Source organism: Camelina sativa, chromosome 9 (genome assembly GCF_030686135.1).
Source record: "Camelina sativa cultivar CO46 ecotype springtype chromosome 9, ASM3068613v1".
NCBI lineage: Eukaryota > Viridiplantae > Streptophyta > Magnoliopsida > Brassicales > Brassicaceae > Camelina > Camelina sativa.
The window spans coordinates 6,390,788-6,401,574 of NC_141888.1; the positions used below are offsets into that span (position 1 = coordinate 6,390,788).

Genomic DNA, 10,787 nt, shown 5'->3' on the forward strand with positions numbered 1-10,787 from the left:
TAACACAATTTGGGGGGAAAAATAAGAAAGATTGAGAATAGTTGTTATATCCGATTGATTACAAACATTATGTAAAAAAAAAAAAACTTAGCACAATGTAAAAGAACTACCAAAACCGTATACTTTGAGATAACGTTAAAGCAACCATCTGCCACCAAAAGTTGGGAAAAACCAACGAGAATCCTTGAAAGACATTGACGACGATGGAGCTGCACGGCGATGAGACCGTTGGACAGCAGAATCGATTCCAATATCGTCGACGTAATTACTGTATCTATCACTAAAGAACTTTAAGCTTAAAGTACTAGCCTTATTTTTTCTACGAGACTTTCTTTTTTTTGGTGCAAAACTACGAGACTTATAATTACTAAAATATAAGCAATTTTTCCTACATCCATCTTTAACTGCAGCTGTTGTTCCTGGATCCAAAGACAATACTTCGTTCTCTAGAGAATGGATTCTTGTCCATTTTGATGATTCTAGATCCATCTTGTAGACTTCACAGGAGTAAGTCCCTAATCTGTCTTCCTTGCCCAAAATTTCACCGGACAAAGTTACAACAAGATGGTAGAGATGATATGGTCTAGAATCATCCAAAACTGTAGAGCTTGCAAATTCCTTTGGAGAATCACCACCAGCAAAATCAAAAACAGTGATGTTTTGACATGGACTAAGTATATAAAGCTTGCTTTCTTTAATTACCATATCGGTGCAGCCTTGGTTCTTTAGAGGTTGAAACACTTTCCAGCTCTTCTTACTATCTCCTTTCTTGTGATATGCAAAAAAAAGTCAATGTTCCACACAACTAAGTAGTCTTTGTTTCTTTCATCTACCCACAAAACCGCTTTGTTTATTTCAACTTTGGTGCCTTTACCATAAGAAAAACTTCCATAGCCTTCATATGTGAAGGTTTCCAAGAAATCAGACTCACCAACCCTCTCAAACTTCATCTGACATCCATCAATTTCTTCCAGAGTTGGAAGATGAATCCTCTCTCTAGTAAATATATTCAAAAGATAAAAATCGGTTCTATGGTCTAACATCAGGAACCAACTACCAGAATTTGCCAAACAACTACTCTTATGGAAATCAAACCCGAGATCTCTTACTATATAGGTTTTTTTATTAAGAGGATCATACAACTTACAGGAAACATGGATGTCGTTTGAAAAGTGGATGAGCCATGGATTAGGGTTTTGTCTAATGCATAATTCCGAAGCGGAATACCAATATGAAGAGATGCACCTGGCTCGATGAAACTCTACAAAGTTCAAACGTTCCAACACTGATCGAATCAGGTCGGGAGGAAGCATAGACCACTTTGAATTGATGTCGGAACCAATCAAATTTTTCTTCGGCGGCATAGCCATAAAGGTTTATTGAGAATGTTTGGGGATTATGAATGTTTGATGTGTTATTTCACAAATCCGTAGGTATAGTATATTTATACAAACAAATCTAAAGTTGATAGCCTAATAATAAAAATTGGAAATGAAGGAATTATCTAAACTAGGCAATATACAGATTGGAAAATATAAAATCAATGAGAGTATATCTCAATGTTTATGCTTGTCTACGTGTCTCACAAAGTAAAATATAATTCGGAAAAACAGTTTCTTCATTGAAATTATTTTTCTTTTAAGTTTAAACATTTTTAGAGTTTAAACAAAAATAATTCCCCATTATTAATAGATTAATTATACTGTAGTTAATATTGGGGGTTTTATCTTAATGTTAAGTTGAAAAGTTAATAAACAGAATAATAATTAATTTTAATATGATATATAATACTATAATTACAAAATTTATAAATTAAATTAAGAAAATAGAAAATCGGGAAAACCAATGAGGGACCTTATTTACTACTTAGGTTAAAAAATTTGATAATTATTTATATTTAGTGTAAAATATATGATACTTTTTTTTGTCAACCTTTTGGCCACAAAAGACCGGTCCATTAGCCAAATCCTTACATTTGTAGGGAGTGAAACTCGATTCTGATGTGATAGTGCTTTCTACAAATAGACTTAACTAAGGTCACTTCCAATTTATACAGATTAGATTACAACGAAGTTAATGTATTGGAACTTTCTTCTAACATAATTCATTTCATATATGTAGGGAATTTTTTGTCACGTAATCATGTCGTGTAATGTTACGGGAGATGAACTTCATCATTTAAATATCACATTACGTAATATAACTAATATGTATGTCTAATATTTTCCAAAACTAAATAATCAGGTGGTGGCTTAGCTTCAACGATATCAATTTTAAAAAAGTCATGACGAGTAGCAATTCAAGAAATTAAGTTCTGAGAGCGACAAAATAAAACTAGAAGCTCTACTCTGATTCAGTGATATCCTATGGGAGCTGGAGCTTCTTTCAGCTCATGACCTTGGTAGTGAATATCCTGCGCAGTTTATACAAACCATTGAAAGAATTAATCATCTTTTTAACATATAGTAGAGTAGTATAGTATAACTTTCATATATTTATACAACACACTTACGGATGCATAATGGTTAACGTCACGGTGATGCGCCTCATCAGCACGAACCACCATGACAACATCACGAAGCGTCGCGTCAGCTTCAAGCCTCCAGTAATCAATAGCAATAGCCGGTGCGGGAACGTTTTCGATGTTACCGTTATCTAGTTCCTTTAGAAATTCGGTGTAAGAATGTATTGCTTCTTCCTCAAGGTATCCAACCATACGATGAGCAAATTTGGGAGAGATTAGGTAACCGAGTAAATAAGCGTTGAAGAAAACGCCTTGAACGACGATCACAAGAGCTCGTTCGTACCATTTGGGTTTCGCTACTTCCATGAATGTCATCAAGTGCATTCTCTCGTTCTCTGCTTCTTCGAGAAGGGCTTTGATCCAACCCCCACTTTGTTCGAAACGCCTTAGCGATTTGAAGTGCATAAGCATCCCTCCAACCATTCCTGGTACCGCTGCTACCGTCTCTAGCATCATCGCTCGGCATCCGTATCTCCTCTGCGTTTCAATCGTTTGGCAAAAATTAGTCCAAACATACAACTAGGCTCAACTGAAACCTAAGAGCGTACCTGAAAGAAGAGATCGGTAGGCCATCGAAGAGATTTAACCATCCAATAAGCTAACTTATCCGGTAAAGTGGAAGGAACATGATGCTTCTTCAAATCTATAGTCAGGTCTGCTTTATAAGTCTCCCATGGCTACCATTGTTCCACACGAAAAAAGAACATATAAATCAACAAAGAGTAAGTAACGAATACACAAAACATGTATATGTAATGTGCACGTACCCGAAAGCAACTCCATTTCCATTCAGTTCCATCTTCTTTGGTGATTTTCATTGGCTTCACACCCCAATAACTAACGATTAGTTGCTCCCCTTTGTTATCTTGATCATCAGTCTTGCCGCCGTCGGTAGATCCTTTCTTATCCTCCACGGACGTTTCCTTCTTTTCAAATGTCATCTTGCTGAGATCTCTCACGCCTCCCATCGCCGGAGCCCTGAAATTTTTCGCTGGAGCAAGTTGGTGATATAGAGCATTAATGGAAGTCGCCGGCTTTGATGCATCAAGGAGAGATCGACGGAGTACTGTAGTGATCATTTTCGGATTCAAGTGAGGTTTTTAATGGTTTTTCGAGAATGTAAAACCCTAAATTTTGAGAGTTAGGGGTTTAGAGAAAAGACGACAAAAGGGAACAGAGCTGCCTGAATGTGAAGGGTTTAAGTATAGCTGTCGGGTTCGGGTTCAAGTTTGGATCGGGTCAGCCAAAATATAGCCCGAGCGCATAGGCCCCTTTAGGCCTTTTCTGAAATAATTAAGAATAAATCCCAAAAAATGTTTGCGGATTAAAAATTGTAAAAATTGAGTATTTCATAGCCTTCAATGTAATGGCATCGTTTATAACGAAAGCTTAAAAGTCTTAGGGGTCTTACTTTGAGATATAACTCTCTCATTTAGTAAGTAGACATGGAATGTTAGAGAGAACTAGATTTCGAAAGAAGTGGAGATGGTACACTAATGATAAATGTCATCTCTTTATCTGTAGGGAAGCAGTGGAGATGGTACACTAATGCCAAAACCTAGTGCAACCAAGTTTATGTGTGTTTAATTTCGTCATCACCAACTGGATGGAATCAGAAAATATCTACAGAGCAATTTCTGTGGTGCAACAAAACTTGACCCCTTTTGCTCGAACTTACATCTTCAAAGTTAAATTTGGGGTTTTATAGGTAACAACATGTGTATTGTTCCTGAATATCAACAGTTTTTATCAACAAAGAGAAGAAAACTTTACTAGAGAGATACACAGAGCCGTGACTATGGGTTAGAAAAAAGGCATTTGCCTCAGGCCCCAAAGTATATAGTTTTTTTGTGTATTTTTTTACCTTCAATTATAGAAAATATAATGTATCATTATGGTTTTGAGACTCTTTTTATTTCCTAAACAACCCATGTATGACTTTAATGAATATATTTATTTATAAAATAATACAAAAAGAAAAACAAAACCTTAAATTGTGAAAGACCGAGTAAGATTGTAAAACCGAAGGAAGAAAGATTAAGAGAAGTTGATGAAAGAGTTTATTGAAATAGAAAGAAGAATGGTTATGTTTAAGGCTTTTTAGATTTTTTTTTTTTTTTTCTGAAAATTTTCTACCGTTTTGAATTTTTGATATTTATTTTATTTTAATTTTGAATTTTTGATATTTATTTTATTTTAATTTTAAATTTTAATATTTATTTATTTTCATAAAATATATTAAAATGATCTCTAATATTAAACTCGCCTTAAGCCCCGATAAACCTGGGCACGGCACTGGAGATACACGGTGTGAAATGGTTTAGACTATCCTCATTGGTAGTCCTTAGATGTTTCTTAGGAGATTTCTTAGGTATAGATATTAATTATTAATGAAACATAAGTTAAGGATTGAAAGAAACGTTTCTAATTTTAGGACCAAAAGAAACGTTTCTTAGTGGACAGGTGGCGCGTTATGAATGGTGAAATGAAATTAATGGGATAATTTTTTTTTGGCATTTCTCTTTCATTTTCGTATGTTCTCTCTTCATGTTGTGTGTTATGTTTTTATTTTTTAATGTTTTGTGTTTTAATTTTAAATGTTGTATGTTATTTTATGTTTTTATTATTAAAATATGTTTCTATGATATATAATATAATTTTGAATATTTTAAATTATTAATTATTATTTTACTATATTTATTACTAAGAAAAATCTTAGCTTGGTTCTACCAATAATCAACAAAATTTTCCTTTTCTCTTAACAAAGTTTCTTCTTCCCTTTTTATTATTAAAAATTGCCTTAAAAAACAACTAAGAAACACACTAATAAGGATAGTCTTAGCAATTTTTATGTGACTAAAGTTTGAAAGTTTGTGAGTGTTGTTAGCTTCAATGGCAAGATATTTTGGACTAAAACGTGAACAAGTCGTGAAGATTCTTTCGCCCCAATGAAATTGCTGGCCGTTACGTTACATATCGTTAAGTTGTACTAAGCTAAAAAAAAAAAAAAAGCTTTTGTGGACTAGATTGGCTAGTTGAACATAAGAGTAAAATGCTTTTGTACCAAACCAAACATAAGAGGGAAGTCAAAAATGACTTGAGCACAGAGGAAAAGCAAATAAAACCAAACTTAGAACTCTTTAGTATTATTTTTTTGTCTGTACTACATTAACGGCGTTGTATAAACACCGACTCCAAATCTGAAGGAGGCACAAAGTACTCTATACGAACATTGCTCCGACACTTCAACACCGGTCGGCGTTTCCTTGGAGCAGCCGGACATTTCAGTTTCTCCGAAATTGTTGATTCTTTCCTCGTGGGAGTGACACAAATTTCTTCAGCTGAAACTGATTCTCTGTCTGTCTTTTTGAGTTTCGTCTTCACTGGCTTTAGTGACTCCCGAATCGAAACTTCGGCGAAGACCCACTTTTCCCCATCGGTGTCTAATCCTATGCTAACTTGAGGTTTCTTCGAAATTCTCATTTTTTTCTAAAAAAAATTGAAAAAAAAAAGAGACAAGGAACAGAGCGACTCGTACAATGTTTTGAAATCAACAAGAATATGAAGAAACAAGAAAAGAAAGAAAAAAAAAACAGATTTGTTATCAGTTGGAGGAAGATTGGTACTCTTTTTTACAAAAGACGAGTTTGTTTGCCTTTGCGATTTGGGTTGCTTCCTCAAGAAATTTAATAGAGAACGAAGCTTTCAGAGGAAGATTAGGTGTAAGTGGAAGTAGAGATGTCAAACGGGCTGGCCCGCGTCCATCTGGGCCGTCCGTGGCGGGCAGTTTCAATTTTTTGGACTGCGACGGGCCGGCCCGCTAAGCCCGCGGACATAAAAGTTATGTCCAAGCCCGTCCAGCTAAGCCCAGCGGGTTAACGGGCCAGCCCGCGGGCCAGCCCGCGGGCCTAAATAATATATTATCAAAATAAAATAAAATTAATAAATTATAATTTTAAAAAGAATTTTAAATAAAATTAATGTTTATATTGATTATTTATAGATGTTTTAATTTTTTATATTAAATTTATTTGTATTGTCACATAATTTTAAAAGATATATGTTTAAAATAATATAAAAATAGTTATATATCTATATTAAATATTTATTTTTATTTAATAATTGAAGACCGCGGGCCGACCCGCCAACCCGCGGACATATCCCGCTATAACCCGCAATCCGCTTGGGCTAGGCCCGCAAGGCCCGCTTTTTAATGGGCCTAATATTTAGTGTCCATGCCCGCCCCGCAAAGGTACTATTTGGGCTAGGCCCGCGGGCATGGAGCCCGCTTGACACCTCTAAGTGGAAGTAGGAGGAAGGTTAAAATTGGAAATTGATCATGTGTTTTTTTGCGCGGGAAAACTTGGGATCTTTTTCACCTAGGTTTATTCTTAACTGTTCGGTTAATCAATTTTTGGGTTTTTTTTTGACAAAAATGCTACTAAAATTAATTGAAAAAACATTTGGTTCGATTCGGTTATCAGATCGGTTTATCGGTTCTAGCCGAGTCATTCTTCTTCCTTTGGTAATCCTCGAACTAAAATGATATGGGCCAGCATATTTGGGCCTTATGGAAAAAAACCTTTAAAAGTCTTTCTTTATTTTCTCTCCGTCAATGTCAAAACGAAAAAAATTTCGTTTTTTGGGGAAAAAATAATTTTCCCGCGTGAGATGAGAGACACACACCGCCCACAAAATTCCAGTATCCCGCTCCGTATTCAGAGATAATAAACTTTACCTCGGCCTCCACCGGGAAAATATCTAACCATAACCTCATTTCTCCTCCGCCGCTTCTCTCTCTCTCTTCTCTATTCTCTCTCGATTGCGAAGCAGATACTCTCCGATGGAATCCTCCAGATCTAGATCCGTCTTCGTCGACATCGGACTCAGAGAGCTCAACGGCTTTCGAGGTATTTTCTTACATTTTACATACAGATTCGTGCTTCTGTTTGTGCTTTCTTGTGTATATCTGAGTCTCAGCCTCTTTGGATTGTTCTGATTGAACTTTTTTTTTGGTTTCCAGTACGGAAGCGACCGTTCTTCCCAGATTCCGAGCTGACTTGCAGAGAATTAACCGGCGTTTCGGTAGAACACGACGGGATTCGAACTCCTCCGTTGGCTGTTTCGTTTTGTAAGGTAAGCTTTAGTTGATTTCTCACTGTAGCTAGCTCCAATCCTAGATCCAATTTTTCAAAGCTCGATGAGATCTTCTGATTTTGTTGTGGGGTTTTAGAAATCTATACCTCAAACTATGGTCGTTTTGTGATTTAGGATTAACGATTGTTGTTTAAAACGTATACAGACTAGCCGGAATTCTCAATTATTCGCGGTATCAGATGAAGATGGACATGTGAGCTTGTTTAATTCCAGTAAGAAGTTTGCCTCTTCTGCAACCCACCAAGAGAATACAGGTCTTGTCTCGTCCCTGTTAAAACCCTAATTTCTCCGGAGCTTTAACAGAATACTGATTTGTGTTCGTTTACAATGTGTAGAGAAAGCTAGGTTTCGTGATTGGATTGCTCATTATAATGCTGTGTTTGACATTTCTTGGATCAAGGTGCGTTATATTCCAGTTTAAATTTCTGAATCATTAATGTAACTAAGTGAAGCTTGTTTGATGTTTACTCATTGTGTAAATTTGTTGCAGGGAGATAGTTGTCTTCTGACTGCCTCTGGTGATCAAACTGTAAGTAGTGGTGGTGGTGACTCAATGTTTTTTAATTGACTAGTTTGTGAGGACAAAAATTTTGATACTGACATTTGCATACGCTTGAATGTAGATTAAAGTGTGGGATGTGGAGGAGAATAAGTGTACTGGAGTTCTTATAGGACACACAGGAACTGTGAAATCAATGTGTCCACATCCAACTAATTCTGGTTTGTTTCTTGCATATATCTCTTTTAAGTTTTACTGTTTGATAAATTTTGTTAAGATAACTCTAATTCTTGCTGCTTGTAGATCTTCTTGTATCTGGTTCAAGAGATGGATGTTTTGCGCTATGGGATTTAAGATGTAAAAGTAGTTCTTACAAAGAGGAACTTTGTATCAAGTAAGTCCTCTAAACTTGACTGTGAAGATCAGATTTGTTTTTTTCTTCTTCTTTAAAACCATCTTGATAGTTGTTCTGTTCTTCATACAGCTCTACTGACATGGTTAAAGGAGCTCATCTATCCCCTCTTTCAAAACGAATCAGACGTCGCAAGGTTTTACCTCTGCTCATTTGTGACTCTTCCTTTCTAATCTATTTCTCCTATCATCTCTGGTTATTGGTTTCATTTTTCAGGCTGCTTCATCAAGTATTACCTCTGTGCTTTATCTCAAGGACGAGATCACTATTGCCACTGCTGGAGCACCTGATAGGTACTTGCACAACATTTTAGTGGGTTCATATAAAGCTACTGCTACTCTTTAAAGCATATAGAAATATTGTTTACATCCTTTGTTTTTCTTTTTCTGCCATTCTTTTAGTGCCTTGAAATTTTGGGATACAAGGAAGCTGAAAGTTCCTTTTGCTCAAGCATCTCCACAGTCAGACCCAACAAACACTAAGGTAAGCTAAGCTGCCTTTTTACTAGTCTGAGATAAGATCACATGTTTGTTCTGAATGGGCTTAACCCTCAATCTGACTGAAGGGATGAATTAGGCTAATCTTTATCCTGTTTTTTTTTAAAAAAAACTGTTCAGGAAAAAGGATTACATGGTATAGTATCCTTGTCTCAGGACTCAAGTGGAACCCTTCTCACAGCATCATGCAAGGACAATAGGTTTAATTTTTATGACTATAACTTTTCTTAGTGAGAGAGTTTTCGTCAAACCTTCCAGCTTTAACTTAACAATTTCTCTCTATTTCAACTATCTGTTGCAGAATCTATTTATACGACACGCTGCAGCTTGACAAAGGACCTGTAAAATCCTTCTCTGGCTGCCGAATTGATTCTTTTTTCGTAAGGGTAATGCCTTCTTCACAATTTCCCCTTCAATCACACAATTGATTTACTTATAGAACATATTCCACCTGCTCACTCACTATCTCAACATTGCTCTGCAGACAATGATTAGTCCTGATGGTGAATATGTTTTGAGCGGTTCAAGCGATGGAAACGCTTACATATGGCAGGTTTGAATCCTTTGTCACTTAGTTTGAACATTCTCTAACAAATCAATTGTTTGAAGACTTATGTACGCTTAAGTAACCATTACAAATTTCAGGTCAATAAGCCTCACGCAGATCCTACACTCTTAAAAGGCCACGACTTTGAAGTTACTGCAGTAGATTGGTAAATCCACTTCATCGACCCTCATCTATTTTTCTTGAACCAATCATTTCAACAATAAGAAACAATGAAAACTTAATTCTTTATTCACTGGTGCCAAATCTTTTGTGTAGGTCTCCATCAGAGATTGGGAAAGTTGCAACAGCTTCAGATGATTTCACGGTAACAAAACATTTCATATATGTTGATACAAGCAAGAGGTTAGGATCTTTAGCCTTTTTTACTGACTTCATGTCTGTTCATAATTAGGTACGACTGTGGAACATAGAGAACAACCGCTGTTCGAACGCAAACTCAACAGCATCTGCGCCTAGAGTCAAACGCAGAGTAACCGCATTGTCAGATAGTGAAGCCAAAGAGATACTTGAGATGAACAGAGAAGCTGAGAGTCCGCAACAGCATTCACTATTATTATCATCATCAGATGATAAACAGTCAATGCCTATCATCGGAACTCCAGAGTCTAAAAAGAAGAAAACATCTTCATCATCATCATTGTCATCGTTATCATCATCATCAGAAGAAGATACAATATGCGAGAGAACACCAGAAACCACATTCAACAGTCCATCCTCTGTACTAAACCCTCCTTCCTCAGTCAAAAGGCGAACTATTAGAGATTATTTTCTTGTCACTCCCTAATCTTAATCTCTTCTTTAATTGATTCTCTTTGTCGCAGTCAGTTGTACAGAAATTGTAAGCCTTATTAGATTCGGGTTAATATCTGAAAGTTTTGTATGAAGTATATCAGAAAGTATTAGAATACTTTTTCCGTTTTGTTAATGCTCAAAGCATCCATTAAGAGATTTGAATTTGATGTAATCAAAGTCCTTAAGAGACATCAGTTTAGCCTCCCATATGTCTTCTTTATTACCACCTTCTCATTCTCAAACTCAACTACACATAGATCACTATAAATACTCCCATAAAAATAGACGACCCTTTCATACCCATTTCTAGATCTCTCTCACCAAGAGAAACGTGTGTA

At 36.1% G+C, this 10,787-nt stretch overlaps 2 protein-coding genes and 2 pseudogenes across 3 annotated transcripts; 1 reads left to right on the top strand and 3 right to left on the bottom strand.

Moving 5' to 3' along the window:
- Positions 1-31: 31 nt before the first annotated feature.
- LOC109126365 (F-box protein KIB4 pseudogene) lies at positions 32-1,370 on the bottom strand (annotated as a pseudogene). The gene has a single exon (XR_015566612.1). The product of XR_015566612.1 is annotated as an F-box protein KIB4 pseudogene (transcript).
- Positions 1,371-2,353: 983 nt separating this feature from the next.
- LOC104710604 (ubiquinol oxidase 1c, mitochondrial) lies at positions 2,354-3,603 on the bottom strand. Its single transcript, XM_010427238.2, has 4 exons — positions 3,292-3,603; positions 3,073-3,201; positions 2,513-3,001; positions 2,354-2,413 (listed from the first exon to the last, which is right to left on the bottom strand). Exons 1-4 carry the CDS (start codon positions 3,601-3,603, stop codon positions 2,354-2,356), a joined length of 990 nt encoding a protein of 329 aa, XP_010425540.2.
- A 1,966-nt stretch (positions 3,604-5,569) lies between these two features.
- Positions 5,570-6,200, bottom strand: LOC147937805 (cyclin-dependent protein kinase inhibitor SMR7 pseudogene; annotated as a pseudogene).
- Positions 6,201-7,138: 938 nt separating this feature from the next.
- On the top strand, positions 7,139-10,582 carry LOC104710606 (uncharacterized). Its single transcript, XM_010427240.3, has 16 exons — positions 7,139-7,434; positions 7,548-7,660; positions 7,827-7,935; positions 8,017-8,081; positions 8,172-8,210; positions 8,305-8,401; positions 8,484-8,574; positions 8,665-8,728; positions 8,809-8,885; positions 8,994-9,075; positions 9,210-9,289; positions 9,391-9,475; positions 9,574-9,642; positions 9,735-9,802; positions 9,913-9,961; positions 10,049-10,582. The coding sequence occupies exons 1-16, from the start codon at positions 7,368-7,370 to the stop codon at positions 10,439-10,441; spliced, it is 1,548 nt and encodes a 515-aa protein (XP_010425542.2). The 5' UTR covers positions 7,139-7,367; the 3' UTR covers positions 10,442-10,582.
- Positions 10,583-10,787: the final 205 nt, after the last annotated feature.